The 19,289-nt window shown below is 32.8% G+C and overlaps 2 protein-coding genes and 2 long non-coding RNA genes across 5 annotated transcripts in view; 3 read left to right on the forward strand and 1 right to left on the reverse strand.

Annotated features, from left to right (window-relative positions):
• Positions 1-19,289, reverse strand: part of LOC107371855 (uncharacterized) — a 135,597-nt gene that overhangs the window by 52,655 nt on the left and 63,653 nt on the right. The gene's annotated exons all lie outside the window — the stretch shown is intronic.
• Positions 1,036-8,589, forward strand: Nup205 (nuclear pore complex protein Nup205). 2 transcript variants are annotated; one of them, XM_089266913.1, is made up of 8 exons: positions 1,036-1,149; positions 2,905-3,050; positions 3,134-4,747; positions 4,819-7,278; positions 7,372-7,578; positions 7,650-7,911; positions 7,994-8,292; positions 8,384-8,589. In XM_089266913.1, the coding sequence occupies exons 1-8, from the start codon at positions 1,110-1,112 to the stop codon at positions 8,441-8,443; spliced, it is 5,088 nt and encodes a 1,695-aa protein (XP_089123039.1). In that variant the 5' UTR covers positions 1,036-1,109; the 3' UTR covers positions 8,444-8,589. The 2 variants fall into 2 exon arrangements, with proteins under 2 accessions (XP_089123039.1, XP_015794994.2); XM_015939508.3 differs by lacking the exon at positions 1,036-1,149 and adding an exon at positions 2,739-2,836.
• LOC149094120 (uncharacterized) lies at positions 10,964-12,040 on the forward strand. Its single transcript, XR_016198287.1, has 4 exons — positions 10,964-11,291; positions 11,448-11,578; positions 11,730-11,801; positions 11,902-12,040. It is a non-coding gene; the product is annotated as an uncharacterized LOC149094120 (long non-coding RNA).
• On the forward strand, positions 12,473-15,406 carry LOC107371427 (uncharacterized). The gene is made up of 5 exons (XR_003083935.2): positions 12,473-12,614; positions 12,695-12,774; positions 12,845-13,010; positions 13,164-13,224; positions 14,524-15,406. It is a non-coding gene; the product is annotated as an uncharacterized LOC107371427 (long non-coding RNA).

Below are 19,289 nucleotides of genomic sequence, written 5' to 3' on the forward strand. Positions count from 1 at the left end.
ATATTATGGACAATACGATAAAAAGACGGTAAAAAAAGTGGTGGATGTGTGGATGTGGTGGTAAAAAGCTGGCCCCCTAATTTACACTATTCGTCGAGCAGCATAATTCATGATTTCAATTTTCCTTAATTGAGCAACTGCAACCTAAAATGTTGCTTACAATTTAATAATTTTTTTAATAACTATAAACATCTTTGATTCTTCAAGCACATTCAGAATGATTTCAAATGAATATTTATTTCATTTTATTTCTAAAAATAAATACATGTATGTATTATTTTTTTTGTAATTCCAAATTCTTGGTCACAGACCAATGATGGCTCACGTTAGATTTTTAAGATTAAATATTCATAAATTGAATTAATGTTAAAATTTTCATGGTCTTTATCTGAAAAGCATATTGATTGGTAAAAATTTGATCAACAAATTCTTAATTGATTTAAATATTGCAATAAGTAAATTAGATTATTGGAACTGATGAAATTGCTGGTGATTATTACAACAGCAATTATTACATTTGATTGCTATCAATATTTGTTTAAACTAATTACCACCAAGGAGTATAAGTTCGCTCTTTGCTATTGCTCTTCAGATGCCAGTTGAAGATGTCGATGAAGAGAGATATTTAAAAAGTTTGCGCCAAATTTTAAAAAAAAGGCACAACAAAAATAGATCGAACCGGCGTTGGAACCATTTATTATAGGTTTTTGGCATCCAAAATCATTACAAGTTAACGTTTCTTGCCGAGAAGTGTTGGAACAGCTTCTATTGTTCATTAATGCATTGTAATGACTTGAAATTGCATCAATTTAATCATTGAATATAGCAAAACTGAAATTTAGACGAGACTTACGTTTGTTAAGCCTGTGGAATAGTTACATTATGCTCCTTTATTATGTTTCAATTCCGTGAATAACAAAGTTAATTGTTAAAATTAACCCTTAAATTCTAAGTTTTTTAATGAGCTACTCGGCTTAAGCCGAAACTAGTTGTGGCTAAGGAGAAGAGAAGTGAGCCGACGAGCACTTCTTATGCCTTACCCTTTGTGCTCTTTCATCATTGTTTATTTATCTGTGTAGTATAAAATAATCAAAGAAATTTAATTAATCATGGCTTTGAGTAACTTATCAGAACATAGTGTTCACACTGGTAAGTAATTTCATTTCTCAATATGTGTGCGGCATTTTCATTTTACAATTTTTCTTTTGTCCCACAGTCTCTGATAACTTCTGGTGTTTTTTGAAGCGTCTGAATTCAGTGGTGTCAAGCATCGAGACAGATCAGTCCAATGAATCAATTGAAGATATGAAGCGGCTTTTATTAGGGCTGAAGCCCGATCTGATGTCACTTCTTGCTAACGTAGTGAGTGTTATTTTTGCTTTATGTTTTATTTAACATCTCGTGCCATTACTTTATTTGCATCCCCTTCAGATGCCAGTTGAAGAAGTCGATGAGGAGGGATATTTAAAAAGTTTGCGCCAAATTTTGAAAAAAGGCACAACAAAAATAGATCGCACCGGCGTTGGAACCATTTCAGTTTTTGGCATCCAAAATCGTTACAATTTAAAAGATGGATGTTTACCACTTTTTACAACTAAACGTGTTTTTTTCCGAGGAGTGTTGGAGGAACTTCTGTGGTTCATTAAAGGGGAAACAAACAGCAAAATATTGCAAGAAAAAGGAGTTCATATTTGGGATGCTAATGGATCGAAAGAATTTTTAGATTCTGTTGGTTTCTCAGATAGAGAAGAAGGAGATTTAGGTCCTATTTATGGGTTTCAATGGCGACATTGGGGTGCCAAATATATTGATGCAAATACAAATTATTCTGGTCAAGGTATTGACCAGTTGAAAAATGTTATTGAAAAAATCAAATCGAATCCAAACGACAGAAGACTTATTGTTAGTGCTTGGAATGTTGCAGGTAAAAAATTCTGCATCATGGACATAAAAAGTCTTTAACGATTATTTTTTTTCTTTTAAGATATTCCTTTCATGGCATTGCCTCCATGTCATTGTTTGTTTCAATTTTATGTAACTGATGGTAAATTGTCCTGTCGACTCGACCAAAGATCAGCAGATATGGGTTTAGGAGTACCATTCAATGTTGCCAGCTACTCTATTTTAACTCATATGATCGCACATGTTACAAACTTAGAGCCTGGAGAGTTCATTCATCAAATTGGTGATGCACATATTTATAAGAATCATGTTGAGGGAATTGAAGTTCAGGTAATTTTGTTGAGATTTTGTTGCCATGATAAATTTTAAATAATTTCTTTCTTTCATTACTTGCAGTTGTCTCGACAACCAAGACCATTTCCCAAGCTGAAGATAAAAAGGAAAGTTACATCAATTGATGATTTTACATTTGAAGACTTCGAGGTCCTTGATTATAATCCTCATCCTAAAATAAAACTGGAAATGGCTACGTAAATAAAATTGATGATTAGTTTTTCATTTTTTTAATCTCTTCTAAAAATTAAAGTTTCGCTTCATTTTCTTATTCGCTTTTTCATTAAGTTGTATTTTTAAATAAACCCCAAATTAAAAATATTTGAATCAGTTTTAAAATGGATAATTCATTTCAAATATAAAACAATTTAACTTATACAAATTTTCAAAACACGTGTCAAATAGAGAGAAGGTAACAGTTTGTATTACGGTAACGGTCCCTTTCAGTTCGCCGCCGCTTAGTTTTTGGTTTACTCAACCTGGTAAATTATTTCTTTGTGCTCACTTATCATAGTTTATTAGTCTGTTTAATAACAAATAATCAAAGAAATTTAATTAATCATGCCTTTAAGGAACTTATCAGAACATAGTGTTCACACTGGTAAGTAAATTCATTTCCAAATTATATGGTTGGCATTTACATTTTACAATTTTTCTTTTGTTCCAAAGGCTCTGATAATTACTGGTGTTCTTTGAAGCGTCTAAATTCAGTGGTGTCAAGAATCGGAACAGATCAATCCGATGAATCAATCAAAGAATTGGAGCAGCTTTTACAGTGCCATAAGCCCGATCTGATGTCACTTCTCGCCAATGAGGTAAGTATTTTCATTATTGCCACCATGCTTCATTATATTATCACATGAGCCATTCTTATATTTTTATTTGTTATCTATGTCAGCCTCGTAATCCTACTCATCGTGAAGCAGTCCAAAAATCTGCCAAAGATGGAATTACTTTCATTCAAGATGATAAAAAGAATACGCAAATCATCCCTGAAAAGGTCGTGAATGAAGCCATTCTGCTGTCAGATATGTTCGACCTAAATGAGCTTATAGCACTTGAACTGTTGATCATGGGTTCAGAACATGAAACAAGATACCCTGGTATGACTCGAGGGCCAATAGCTGTTTTATTGTATTATGATTCCAAACGAGTATTATTGTCTACTTTGAAATTTTTGGTTGATATAATTTCTGGAAGAACTTGGGCCTTCATGTCATCACAAAACGATGATAATGCGCTCAAATTTATCGAAACATTTGTTGGTGAACTCAAGAATGGCAACATCATCCAAAAATGTCTTGAAAATTTAGAAAAATTTGATGTAAGCAGTGAGTACGACAAGCTTCTCATCAACAAGGCTCTTGGACCTGGAAAGTATAAGAAACATGTTTACACCATCATAAAGGATATTAAACACCTTTATGCTCAGATCGTTTTTTCCTTTGCTGCTCAATCAACTCTTAGTCAAGATGAACTGAAGCATCTTTTGAGAATAATCTCAGAGAAATGTGAGCTAGATTCGAATGGCTGTTTGGATGCTATTGGGACAACTCTTCTTATGTCATTACTTTACGTAATGGACACCTCTTTGTTGAGAACATATGATGAAAATGATCCTGCCATTTCAAAAACACTTGTCACCAAGCATAAAACTCTCTTCGATGAAATACATAAATGTTTGGAAACAGCGAAATTCAGTGTTGAAGGACTTCAAGTGATTATAAAATTTGCCCTTCTCATTGCCTACAAAACTTTATCTCTTTTTCTGACTGAAGGCATGACCGTTCTGGAAGGTGAAGAGGACAAAATGTATGAAGATATAATAGAAAAGAAGCTTTTTGAAACAATGACTAGACTTTTGGCTCAAAATCCCCATGTTTATAAAGAACGTTATTATATTGTCTGGCTACATAACGCATTATCTGATTTCATCGCACTATTCCCTCTCAAAATCAAAGAGCTTAGAGATAAAGGCGATGAAAGTGGTCGTATTATTGCTGTTCACATGGCTGAGAACATTCAACCTCCGCGATATTTATCCCGAAATTTGGAAAAGTTGCTTTATCTCATGGCTGAAGTTTACTCTCATGATAATTTTGGATTTTCTAGTGAGATATGGAATACTTCACAGGAAGAGTCCAGATTGCTTCCCAAATATATTGCATTCCGAAAATTTATCAGATCCATGGTTGATTCATCTTTACCTCAAGTGCTTCATGTCCCAATCCTCAACTTATTTGCCTCATTCGCTAATACCTCGCCATTTCATGTTTATAACCTTCTTAAACACCCTGGAATAAATCAAACGTCACTCTTCTCATTGGACCAATTTTTTTCTGTCCTTCATAATTATCTTGGTGTACTTGGTTCCGATAAAAATATGTCTTCTAATAGCAATTATGGATCATCAGCTAGATATTTGGCTAGCTTTGGAACCGTTAATCTTTCCCCACTTGATCTAGAGATTTTGTGCTCCATTCTACACCTTTTAGAAAATATAGTTAAAAACGTAAGTAAATATATTTTTCATTTCTTCAGAATCTCGATAATTAATTTGCAAGATTTTTCATATCATTTTAGGATCGAAATTGTTGTGTATCAATCGCTGAAAATCAACGATATTCATGTATTCCAACTCTAGTTGGTCTTCTCATGGGCCCTGTTCCCAGAAAATTAAAAGCAGCAATTTTATCTTGTATTGCTGGTTTTGCCAATACCACCGCTTCTGTTGCATTAACAATTTGGATAAAAATGGACATCATACTTCCAAAATCTCAAATAGCCACTTCAACTTTTGCGAATACTGGTCGTCAACTCAGTTGGCAGAGTGGAATTGCATTAGAAGTAGAAGATATTGAGCCAAGGAACGAAGAATATCCAATTACTATCGCTTTTCTATCAGCAACTCACTCTTTAATCAAGCATGTTAGATACAATCGCCAGCCTGTTCACCAATTTACTATGTTTGACTGCACTGAATTTATCATCAATTCAATTCTGTTGAAATGTAATCATCGATTTTACAAAGTACCTGAAGAGAATTGGACAATCAAGAGAAATTCTCTTTACATTCTGTGTGACATATTAGAAATATTTGATCCACTGAAAGATGTCCCAGGTCTGAAAGCCGCGTTTTCTGTAATGTGGCAAATACTTCAAGAAAATACTTTATTCACTTGTATTATGGAGATGATTGAAGATATTGTTTACATGTTTGGCCCAGAGTCTGGCGGAGGAGTAGAACCAGATCAGAATAAAAATTTTGATCTATATGAACAGTGTATCCTTAACGGATTAAAATTATTGAACCTTGTTGCCTTGAAAGAAGATGATTTCATCAGAAACATACACAATCTTCCTGGATATCCTTCAGCCATGCTTCTCACACTTGCTTCACTTTTTTCCAATGTTAATCATCGAACTGGAAATATAGATAGACTTGCCACCTTAATTAAGGTAATTTCACTTCCATCAATACCAGTTCAAATTGAAAGTCTTCGATTACTTCAAAATCTAGTCCAATCAGATCATCAAATTTCAGAAAGAATGCTACTGCAGATCCATCCATTCAGTGAGCATCATGAAGATTATTTCATTCACGGTTTTGTGGATTGCCTGGATGATGACGGTGAAGATGAATTATGTATTGAATGCTTAAAATTCATTTTAGCTTGCGCCAAAAGAGATGCTCTTCCTGGAGTTTATGGTTTCTCTCATCGAATTTTAGGATTCGATCGTAATAAAAGCAATTTACGTCTTCCTGGAACTTTGGGTCAAACTTTTAATTCATTCCATGCGATAAAAGGTCTTTTGGATGAAGAGGACGGTAATCCTAGAAAGAGAGCCCTTTGTATGGAAATAATTTATACTCTCTGTAATGATGCTGAAGTATCTGAAAATGTTCTTCGCTTTCTGCGTACAAGTTATGAATTGATTGATAATCTTTTGGATAATCTACAACAACAACGAACAGCTAAACCCGGAAAATGGTTAAACCGAAGAAATGTTTCGGAGTTTGCTTGGTTTCTGAGGATACTGGCCATCGAATTGAAAACTACTGCTGAAAATAACTTGAAATCTAATAGAGATTCGTATATTAAAAAGATTCTTGGAGAACAAGGTGACAAGAAACTAGTTGATCTTGTTACAGATATGATTTTCAAACATCAACATCCAGAAATGTCTCAATGGGAATTTTTTGATTCTAATGAACTCTGGAAAACCTTCTCTGAATGCAGTTCTCCTCCTGATAATGTGGTCGATATAAAAATTCTTCACCAAAAATTGCTCTCTGAAGTTAATATGGTTGGATTGCAACTTGGAGTTGTTCAAACTAACATGATCCAGAACGAAATTCAAATGATTCTTCAATATGCCATGGCACTCAATGCCTCACAAGAGCAGCTCAATTATAATAATCTTTACTTTGAAGGCTGGAGAGAACTGGTTGAAACTGTAATCTCCGTCAAGTGCCTGGAAATTTATCCCCAACCCGTTAAGCCTCGTATTCTTATGGAAATACTACAAGAACTTTTATCAAGAGTTATTTCATCTGAAACTGTAGCCACTTTAATTACGCCAATTTCATCAGTCATGTTACTTTCATCTGCTGCGCTAACAACTATCAAGACCGAAGCAGCCATGAATAATCAAATTGGTGGAGTTGCTCGAGGTATTATGAATCTACTTGAATCGACAACTTCAACATCTTTATGGAATCAACACAAAAGAGCTAGAGTCAACTTTTACGCTACCTTATTACACCTTTATCGCCTTCTCCCATCGGCCTTTCTTTATGACCTCAAAATTGGTTCTCGTCTATTGAAAAAATTATGTAAAGACATTTTAGCTGGTCATGAAGTTACTAAAGTTCTTGCCATGTCCATTCTCAGTGAAAGTGAATTAACTTGGGCTCGAGATCTTTCAAATGATGGCACATTGAAATTACTTGTTGATAGTTTAATCAATGATGACAAAGAAATTCTCGGCCATAAATTTGACGTCCATTGTAAAGCTTTTTATGCTTTTGACTCTAAAATGGTTAGTAAACATTCTAATCATCTCATTTAATTTTAATTCAAGAATAACTCTGAGTTTTAACTTATATCTTTTTAACATTTTTTAATATTCTAGGCTTTATTGATGAAAATTTGTACTGACGCGACTGGAGTACGTATCGTTACACATGCTGGTGTTATTGAAACTCTATCAACTCTCGAATCTTTTGAAATGTTTCCTTTCCTTATTAACCAGAGTGATATATGTTACAAAATGTTTGTTTCTGTTTTGCGGTTAATGATGATACTATGTACAACCAACGATCGCCAATCTTTCGAGAATGTAAGCATTTCTTTATTCAAGCTGATGTAATATTCACAATTAATGACTAATTATTTTTTTATTATTCTTAGTTCTCGCAATTTTTGAATGCCCGTTCATCCGTACTCTGTGATATAATTCGATTGGCACCTACTATAAAAAACAGTTTCGAACGTACAACTATCTTGACTTTGATCACTGGATTATTAGCAAAACTTATTCATTTTGTTAACAAGCCACTTCAGCGATCCTTCATGTGTCTTTTAAATAGTTATCTAGGAGTTATTGATCCCAGTGAAATTAAAATAGTAACCAACATTCTCATAGGTTATGTTAAACTTTGTTCTCACAACGGTAAGAAATTTTAGCAATATCGACAGTTTTTCATCAAGAAATGCACTTTTATTGAAACAAAACTTTCTAATCTTTTTTTCAGAATTGACCACCATTTTATCTCCAACTTGGAATTATCGTATATCGTTTGCTAATGTTGATCCACCAACTTTAGGCTCGCTGGTTCTAATTATCGATGAGAATGTTGAAAAATGCCCGAGCTCTAAAGAACTTGTCCCGATGATAGAAGCTTGTCTCTATTTAGTCTGGCAACATCTTAACCTTTTCTTCAACACATTGGAAGTTAGCCCAGAACAGCGAGTTGAAGTGAACAAACTGAAAGCGGAATCGGCTGGAATCGCGACAGATTTATTTTTCTCAAAAATTCAAAACTCTATTAAGGTATGCATAGATTTATGGTTTATTTTTTAGAATACTTTCCTTTTTTTTGTCGTGGAATCTTAATTATTTCCTCTTTCTTCTTTTCTTACAGGATAACAATTTCGTTGATGTGATGATACGTAGGATTAAAAGAGTTATTAATTTGAAATAGTAATCATTTATGTCCATCAAAGTCACGTCATCAATTTCATCGTTTTTTCATCATGTTTTACCACCAATCCATAATTTTTGTCAACAAAGTATAATGAGCAATCATTTCAAATAAATTGGGTTTACTTTAACCTTTAAACATTAAAATTTCGAGCTTTTTTATTCAATATTTTTCACCTTGTTGTAGCTAGCAAATTTCAAGAGATAATACTCTATACTATCAATTAGATTTCTAGGGATTTTTCCCCAATTAGATTTATAGAATTTAGATCAAATCGATGGTTTTATCTAAACAGATAAACTCTAATTTGACCATAATTCATTGTAATATAACCTTTAGCAGATTTATTAAGGGCTGAAAATGTATGAATTAGCAGAGAAAGTAATTCACTTTTTCTATCGAAAACAGGCAAGTATTTTGAACAAAGAAGCTCAGTGATTAGAAGAGCTAAGGTCCAAAGATTAATTATTGAAATAAAACACTAACAACATAAATTGTTGTGGAAAACCATATTCTGATAAATTATATTCAAAGTAACGTTGCTTAGCTTTGCCCAGTCTCGTAGTTTCAATTATATAAGGCAACTTTTCATAAGAATTGAAGAGAAGATAACTTTATAAAAGGACATTTTTTCGAGTATTTTTTGATTATTTTTTTAGAAACATTTTTTGATATTGAAAAAGCTAGTAAAATAATACATTTTATCGATCCTTTTATCATTTGAAGTGGCTTATGAACTGAAATATGATATAAATTGTTATCGGAATAAAAAAGAGGCTTGCAAAGTTTTCTCATTTTCATCTAAATGTGACTCGTAGCTAACATGGTCAGATAATCATTGGTACCAGAATTGATATTTTTACCTTAGTTCTGTCGACATTCTTGATACTTGAGTAATCTGAAAAAGGGAAAAATCAAAGTTGTGAGAACAGAAAAATAGAAACAGGAAAGACAAGTAAATAGAAACCTTTTTAATCAGATTTGAGAAAATGAGACAGAAGATGTCAAAGCTTATCAAAATTAACTTGAATGTTAAGCGGATCAATATGATTCAAATAAATATGAGCATCTATTTGATAGATAGATTCCCCTTCTCTTAGATCTGTAATATGAGCAATGATGTGAGTAAAAAAGCGAATAACTGGCAATATTAAATGGCACTCCAAGCCCTAAGTGAGTTGGATAGAATAACAGTAAAAAGGAATTGATATAACGAGTGAGTTTGGGGGATGGATAGGTTAAAGAAAAGGAAAATGAGTTGAAAAAAGATTCAGAGAGAAAGAAGATTAGAAGGAAAAATGGTAAAGGTCGAGAGCGATTAATTTCATCTTCATCAGATTACCATATCATCAGATTTTGGTCAAGAAGACAAGATAGTTTTAGGGTCACATAGTTGCTTTGAGAGTTCACAGTTGGTCAGTCCATCATCCAATCTGCATTGTAGTGGAAATGAAGAGATATTAGATGGTAAAATGGTCAGATCATGAAATAACCTAGAACCAAATAAGAAAAGAACAGTTAAATTATTGTAATAAAACTACCAATCAATAATTGGAGATAAAGGTTGAAATTTGATCACCGGAAACATTCCAATGGTAAGCAATAAATTTGACTTCACTTGTGCAATAACTTAAACCAATTGGGTTAACCCTTTGGCGAAAGAAAACAATATTGTAAATACAGTGAAGGCCAAAAAAAACTTTCAGTATCTTGAGATTCATCAAGTTAAATATCATCAAGTCTACCACTACTAAAATAGCAATCTTTGTCAAATCTGCTGGAAAAGATTGCAAATTTGTTTCGGATTGAAAAAACTGAGTTTTGCGTGAAGAATGATCCATAGATTCAGAAAACCAACACAAACAGTTAAAAAATATCGATTCTTAAATAGCAATGAAATAAAATAGTGTAAAGAAAAGTTTTCTCCATGGCCCTTTTTGTATACCTTTTCATTCAGGATAGATATAATGAATGAGTGATTGACAGACTGGCTTGATTGATTACTTTACATTCAATGGATCCATAATCAAAATCCATTCTAGGCAAGCATCAAAATAAAAAAACCAATCAACAACATTAAAATATATAACTAATTCATTGAAATGTCTCTTCAAATGGTACAATAAACATATAACTCACAATGAAAAATAGTAAACAAAAAATAGTAAACAATCAATTTTACGATTGAAGGGGAAAGATAACAAGACTTTTATTAAAGCATAAGCAAACTTGACTCGGCGGGCTTTCAAAAGGGATTGTATTTAAAGTTTACTTTGCACCAATTCACCATAAAGAAAAAAATCAGATTGATTCCGGTCAGTTAGAAAAATATGGACAAAAATAAGAATAGGCACAACTACTTCTTATATAATTAAGCTATAATTAATTAGTATGTCGAGTTAATCACTATGACTAAGACATTCTGCATTCAAAACGGCTAAGCTAAAAAAGCTTTGAGAGCCGTTATATTATGCAATGAAACTTAAGATGAGCCATAACTGGGTAACGTTTGCTTTGTAAAGACAAGTGTTTACTGTAGTTGTATGTAAGCTTTCGACTATTATTTTGATCTTCACTAATTGAATTCAATTGTCGTCCTTAACTTAGTTTACTCCTTCAGGTCGATGATAAATATTTCCATTAAAATCAGTGTTAATTTTCATAGCTGATTAACAATATTTCAATCAGAAGATTGTTCCATCTTTGGTAATTACCAGTCTCTTTCTTCACAGCTGTGTTACATGATTTTTCAAAAGTTTTTCGATATCGAATGGTTTACTCTGAAGCAAGGACCAGAATTAAGTTACACACACTTTATTTCAAACCTGATATTCAGCTGATGTCAATGGTAAGCTTCTGTTTTATCCTTCCTTTAACATGCTTAAGTCATCCAAGATATAAACTGTTGAACTATCTTTCTGTGAACCAACTTCAATGTCAATCTGATCGTATAGTTTGATACTGTCATTTTGTTTCTTTCTCCATACAATTTATTGACTTCCAGATCTCCCAATGTCTTCATGTCCAAGAATCGTTTCAGATGGAAGACTGAGTGATGTGTTTGCTGTAGGAAAATTCATCAACTTTGTTCGCAAAAAAAGGCCAAAGCTTTGAAAGAAAAGGGAATAATATTAGGTAGATAAAGTGAGAGAAAATGAATAGGAAGAAACAAAAAAGAATTGAGTAGCCTTTATTTTTGCCTTCTCTTGTTCATCTCGTCTAATTTGGCACTGTCTATCTGTCTGTCTATCAATCGGAAACCTACTAATGTCCTACTATGCCCAAGCTCGAGGAATTAAGGTAGACTATGAAAAGATTCTCAAGAGATTCAAAGGGGATAGAGAAGTTTATTGTCAAGGTAAGTTAAATTCATCGATCTAGATCATTCTTCAATCTTTATTCTTTATGTTCTTATTTCCTAATATTTTTCCTCCTTTTATCTTCCCTTAATCAATCAGTCTTTTTTATTTCAGAAATATTTTTCCTTTTCAATGAATATCGAAATGCTTGGTAAATTTGAAAGCTTGATGAAACTGGCGAGATAATATTTATTGCTGCCCACTATTAAATCGGATTGGACACAGTTAACATAATTTTGTATTATGGCCATAAAAATTTCATTATAATCATTTATTCATGCGGTATAAATTTGATATTAGCTAATCATTTGGATATCATTGTGCTATCTCCATATTTTTGCATACTTTAGGTCAAGAGTAACAGAACTTGCAAATTCTGATCATTTTTGTCCATGGAATCTTCATATAAAGAATATGACAAAGTACATTTACGAGGTCGGATCCAACCTGATTAGTGATGAATCGTTTCAAAACTTACGCAGCTTTTAAACGTTATTTTCAATAATTAACTTTAAAATAGGTCATAATTATGGCCGGTGAATGGATGGTGAAGGAACATTCAAGCAAAGTAAATTTGCTTGCACGTGAATAAGAATCACAATTAAGTGCGTTATTCCATTCTATTCCTCTATCATCATTTACCTCAATTATTTCCTTTTTTATTAATCTCGTCATCATAGTCATTTACAAAGTATATTAAGTTTCTTACATTTAAAATTATTTTGTTTGTAAATTGTATCTCATTCATGACAATTACTTAACAATTTATACCACTTAATGAGAGCTGACTAATTGCAGTTAAACTGTTTCAGGTGGGCTCAAGTTGAAACCAAATGAGGTTTCAATTGTGGTTTTACTGATGAAAATTTTTCTTTCTATTTTTTTCCTCCAGAAATCCTCCAACACATAGATGAACCTGGAAATGGATGATTAGCCATGAAGTTTTAGGATCAAAGGAACGCAAAAACTGAAGTGAAAAAAAGATGATTAGACTCGTGTTCTGGGCATAACAAATTTGATAATTTTTTCTATTCACCTCTAGAAAATTTGCTGTTGACAAGGAATTGACGATGATAACTCGGAAGGTGGTCAGTTTGATTTGACTGCCGATGAAAGATGAACAATAAAAGAAAGAAGAAACAAATCAAATGATTAGATTCTCTCTTGGGCCACTTCCTTAACTTTTCCATCAAAGATGATTTAACCTTGTATGTAGCTATTAGAATGTACACATCAAGAATGTATTATACACATTTCATGTTGAAAATGTTTCCCTTTTTTCCCTCTCCTTTCTAATTCCATTCTCATATTTCCAACATCTAACCTTTAACCAAACCTTTCTCTTTCATTTACATTCGCAGGCTGACTCTATCTTCTGTGTTTGTAGGACTGACATTGGATAAGATCGTGATCAAGGCGTCCGTAAGCATTTCACATACATGTCAAATCCATATTCCAGCCACTTTTCACGATTATCTAACCAACCAACCAAACAATCTGAATTTACTATCCCTTTCACCGACATTATTCACCTTCTCCCTCATCTCTTTCTCTAACAAAACATTTCTCACCCACTACCTATTCATTTATCCCCACTCTCTCTCGACTCTCCACCAACTTTTCCTTTTATCCTCCTTATCTTCCCTTTTTTGCATCCTGTCAATACCTCACTTGAAGAGGTTTAACTTCGATTGCAGCTCATCAGTCCAGAACCTTAGACTCATTTACGTCTCTTTCTAACTCCTTCATTCACATGCTTTGTTCATTTATCCCTTTATTGCCAAACATTTTTACTTTCACTCGCAAATTCCCTCACATCTAACGTTACTCAATCAAATGAACCCAAAATGATTTGTAACACTTGCTAATGTAAATATCGTTTGTTAAACTTGACTTTATTCAAAATGCTATTTGATTAATGTACTTTACTTTGTCTGGTGAGAAGATTATAGCGATCAGATTAAGCAAGTAGTAGGATTAGCTTAAAGACAAATGTTTCCATCTTCCTATGACTAATGATTACACTCTCAAGGTTAATGACAGTTAATAACATTTAATCTTTCAGCTCTTGTTTTTCATTCACTTTCGTTGGTTTTCAGTATTACCAACAATGTTTATTTTTGTTTCACGTAAAAGTATCATTGCATGAAACTGATACATAGATATTTTTTTTTACCAATGTGTTACATTTGATCATTATTACCACCACTAAAGCATTCAATCAAAAGGTTTATCATTGATATTCATTTATATTTGGCTAAATGAATGATTTGCAACTGCCTTTTGATAAGTCAAAATTGATGTGCATATTTCAATGTTAATGTAGCTGCAAAAATACTCAACTTTAAGACGATAATTGAATAATTTTGACGTTTTTTAATGCTATTTTGTCTTTATGATTAAATGGTGAGAATGGAAAGAAAAACCTAAAACTTTTGATTGAGCAAAAATAATGGCTATAATCTGATATCCCAATTGAACTTGCATAATCTTGCCCATACATATTCAATAATTTAACCTTTTTTACTTTCAACATTATATCATCATTATTATTCATTATTTTTTGTTGTTTCAATTTCTTTCACTTCTCATTTCAGATCTACTTTACACGCCAATTTCCTAACTCAGTTCTTATGACCGATGAAAATAATAATCTTAACACTAATTTGCATATTTTTTGTTGTTACTTTACCTTTCTCTATTCTTTTCCTTTTAAACCAGCAGGATATCAAAATAGACTAAATTACTAGTTATTATTATTATTCACCATTATTACATTGGATACAAATTTGATGGAAACAATGAGCTTGAATCAGCTTAACAAGAAGCAATCTATTGGCCATCATTATCAACATAATCAATGGAAACAACAATAAATGGTTGTCTTTAAAGCATGGACTGGATTTCGTTAGTTGGTCAGCTTTAAAATTGAATCACATGGAATGGCGTTTGAAGAAAAGAATCGTTGAAAATCAGAAAAAAACAGCAAAAGCAAAGAGCGACGAAGAAGCTGAAAATGATGAAAAAGATGGTTAAAAAAGAGGAAAAGAAACAAGTTAAAGAAAATAAAGATTTAAAGACAGAGATGGATTGATGAAATGAAAATGGGTTGAAAACAATTGAAGTGGAGCAGAATTGAGCGCACGATCGAGTTCGAAAGAAATGCAATTTCCGGTACACTTTTGAACTAAAGAAGGATGATGATGATGAGGAAAAAGATGGATAGCCAGAGAGACAGACAGACATTGGAAGAAAGACTAAATGGTTAAAGATGAACAAGAGAAGAAATAAGAAGATACAAAATATGATGTTGAAGATAAATGGATGAAAATGATGAAGATGAAGGAAGGAAGAAGCCTCACTTGGAGAGGGAGTGAGGAAGGTTTTATAATCAAGGCAAAACCGGCTTAAAAAATCATTGAATAGTTACAATAACTCCAAATTTACTCCCAGCAGGTTTAGAGAGAAAGGGAAAGATGAAGAGAAGTGCAAAAAACTGTGTAACATCAATTGGAGTAAACTGCATTCATCAGATTGCTTGTTACATGAAATAAGAGATACATGTGTATGAAGATTAGATTAAATGAATCAAGCTGGGAACAAATGAATGTCAACAACATTTTATTTCATCATCACAATCATCTTTTTTCTTCCTTGACGCTAACAGCAATTAAGGTGTAACTCTTATCATTTTTTTGTTCACCTTGCTACTCTTCAACCTAATGAAAGTCACATCAATACCATCAACCTGGCAAGTTGTATCAACATTTCCTGGTGTTTTGGACCCATCAACAGATCACACAGTTGATGTTTTCAGTTGAACACGTTAACGTTTAACTGTTGATCGTTAATCTCTCTTATAATCTGATGATTTTGAAAAGATAGGATCATGCTAAGAGGATAAATGTTTGACAAAATCAAGTTTAATGATGATATGATAATCAAAATAGGGCTTAGCATTAGCTTAGCAATAATTTTACTTGTGTAAATTGTTGACCAAAATATCATACAGTTGATCTTGAAAGGTGCGTTAAATTGTAACTTGAGTCAAATAGCTATTTCAAAGTATTATCTGACTTGAAGTGTGCTCATTAACTTGAAAAATCTTAACATTTTGGTCAACTGTCAACTTAAAGTCGACCTTTTTTTATGCTAAATGTATATTATTAATGCAAATATTATTTTTATCTTATAGGTACAAATGGAGCGTTTCTTGACCACGTAAATGATGATGATAATGACGATGATGACAAGAAAGATGGAAACAAAAAGTACAAAAAAGGAAAGCGATATAAAGATGAAGAGATAGAAAAGCCTTGAAGATGATGAAGGAAGGAAACAAGTATAATGATGGGCGCCAAAGACGATGTATTAACTTGTAAAGCCAACACGATGTTATCAGGAGAGGACGAAAAAGAAGACAGAGAAGAAGACGAAGATAGAGTGAAAAGATTGAAAATAGAGCAAGACAAGATGATAACAAGAAAAACTCACAAATGATACTTACTCACACACAGAGATCTATGATGATTTGAATGAGGCTATCTTATTTTGGGATCTTTAGACATCATTGACTTTTTGACTGGTGAAGAGCATAAATGGCTGATAAAAACTGATACAATGGCTAACTGATGAGACAACAAGGGTTAAACGAGTGAACCTGATTTTTGTTCAAGTCAACTTAGCCACGGGTACCATTACTATGCGTACTAATATACTGCCAATTTGATCTACTATTACTATCTTCATCTTGTTTTGCCCTTTTTTACTCACCTTCACCTTCATCATCGTTGTCTTTTTTTTTAATGATATCTAACCAAGAAGGCTTGGTCAATTGGGTAAATTCATCATGTTGAGGAGGATATGTGCACACACACACACACTTACATTCATCCTCCGTGTATTTTTCTAGCTTAAAGGGAAGACAAGAGTGAAAAGATGATGATGATGAAGATGAAGTAAAACAAGCAAATGTATAGGTAAGAAAAATGTCTTATGAGGCGAAACTCACTGTGAAAAATAACTTTTTTTTGTGAGCCACTGAGGCCTCTTTAAGATTTTGCTGTTTTTGTTGTTGTTGATGATGGTGATGATGAAGATTTGGTTGAAGGTAGCAAGAAACATGAAGTTGAAGGAAGAGAAAAATAAAAAGAAATAGAATGAAGAGGGAAAAATAAGATAAGAGAGAAACTAAAAGATTCATAGTGGTAAGGAGGAAAGGCCAAAAGGAGGGAGTCAAGATGATGATGGTGAAGAAGAAGCAGGAGATGAAGATAAAGATGAAAATGATGAAGCATAGAAAAGAAAGGTCATTTATCAGCTGAGAGTTTTCTTAGTGTACAAGTAAAGCTGTATCGTTGTTCAGCTTGTGACTGAAGCTAAATACAAGATCACGATTTTTTTTCAACCTTTTTGGTGGAGCTCAGTTCGTTTAAACTTGAACTATATTTCAAATCAACGAGAAGAAGATGAAGTAAAATAGGAACAACAGCTCAATGATATAAGCCTGAGGATGTCATGAGAAGAAGATGAAGGAAAAAAAGTTGAAAATGAGAAACTCAAGTCTGTGGATTCATTTTACTTTACAACTGGTCAAAAAAGAAGCAAGAAAAACTAGTGAAAAAAGATGAAAATTTATAGCTGGTCCAATTTGATATTTTTGTTTTTTTTGGGATTCTGTGTGATGTATTAGAAGACACCAAATCTTTCCTTTCATCATCATCATTCAACTTGTTTCGTTTATTCCTTTATTACAGCCTGATTCTTCATCATTTATCAGTAACTCTTTTTAGTATCATTAGTATATTAAAGGTCAACAATCACAAGTTTCAACTTCAATTGTATCTACATTTTATAATTTTACGCAACTCTCCAATGGATTAATTTGCTAAAAAGAACCGATTTTCCCAAATCTGACTTCCAATGGTCACTTATTTTTATTATCACTCTTTAGGTTGAAAGGTTAAATCCGTTGCGAATGACTTTAATCATGTAAAGTCAAGAAATTTGATAAAATGAAATATGAAACTGAAAAATTTATCTAAACCAACTTTTACTAAAAATAAAAGAGTAAGTTTGAATAAAATGCATTGGTTTGTATTGACATTTTATTTAATTATTGAAGCTTCCATAAGAGATATATCATTCAATCCAAATGTATCATGCATAGAAAGTCTTTATTGAAAATTATCGCCATTATTCTTGAAAGTGACAATCAAAATTGGCTGAAAAAAACATTAATCGATTGACAGTGCAATATAATGTCTTTGAATAAATTAAGAGTTGGAGTTGGAGAAACAGCTCAAGTTTCACATTTTCATTCATTTGGAGTAACTCATAGAGCAAGTTATGTACCTTATTGATCATACAGATAATTAGCATTTGCATAAACTTGCATTGACATTAATAATTGGGCATTTTGTTAACTGACAAAATCTCTTAGTGAAAAATTTCCTGTGCTTAGCCTTTTGTCCTCAATGGGTTAATGTTGATTATATTTAAACTGCAAACAACAAAATTAGCAAGAGATGGTGAGTGAGAAAGAGAAGAGATGGAAAGATAGATAGATGATCTTTGAGTAAAGGTAAAAAAAGATGAAGTGGGAGGTGTAGAGATGTACAAAGATAGATAGATGTACATGTATAAATACATTTATTCAGGAGTTTTGTATTTATTTCATGTTTTCGCTGTCTCAACATCTCAGGGCTTTAGTATGTTGTATTATTATTAACATTGTCTTGTATTGTGTGACCTTGGTTGTTGCCCTGGGATCTTGAGTTACCCCCTGAGTGGAGGTGAATATTTCACTTTGAAAGGTATATTCACATCCCACTAGTGTGAGTAAATGGGTCTGAGTGAGTAGAGTAGGGTAAAGTTAGATTCAACCTTTTGTCCAGAAACTGCAACAACAAGATGATGATGAACTGAAAAGAGAAAGAAAAAAAGTAAGTTTAGCTAAAGAAAATTGTAAGAGAATTAGAAGATAATTATGGGCCTGAGAGGATTTACTTGTGAGGATGGACTTTTGTATGTAGTCCAGTTTGAGGAAAGAAAGACATTGACCGATTGAAAAGGGGAGTTACTCAGATATTTCTTCTCGTCTTCCCTCGCCATAATCATCACTTTTTTCTTGGTATTTCTCTCTCTCTCTCCTGATTTTTGTACTTTTTGTAACAAATGATACAGATGATCTGAAAAATAACTGTCACTTTGTTACATTGCGATCTATTCTGCATCGTTTTTCCTTTAATATCCATTCCTCTAACCCGGTATCGCCAACTTATCATCATTATCTTCTTCTTGGCAGGTTCTTTAACTTATCAAGTCAATGAAACAGGGTTAAGGTCAAGTGAGCAAAGACCAATTGACATAGGAAAGGGAAAAATTGCTCTGCGTTAATATTGTGTCGTTGTTTTGCTTTCCTCTTGAATATCAATATGTTTGGATCCAGTCTTAAAATATCACATTCAATTGTGATTGAATTAACT

The sequence above is a fragment of the Tetranychus urticae genome, chromosome 2 (genome assembly GCF_039701765.1).
Source record: "Tetranychus urticae isolate SD_2017Ah chromosome 2, NJAU_TeUrti_SD_1.0, whole genome shotgun sequence".
Classification (NCBI taxonomy): domain Eukaryota; kingdom Metazoa; phylum Arthropoda; class Arachnida; order Trombidiformes; family Tetranychidae; genus Tetranychus; species Tetranychus urticae.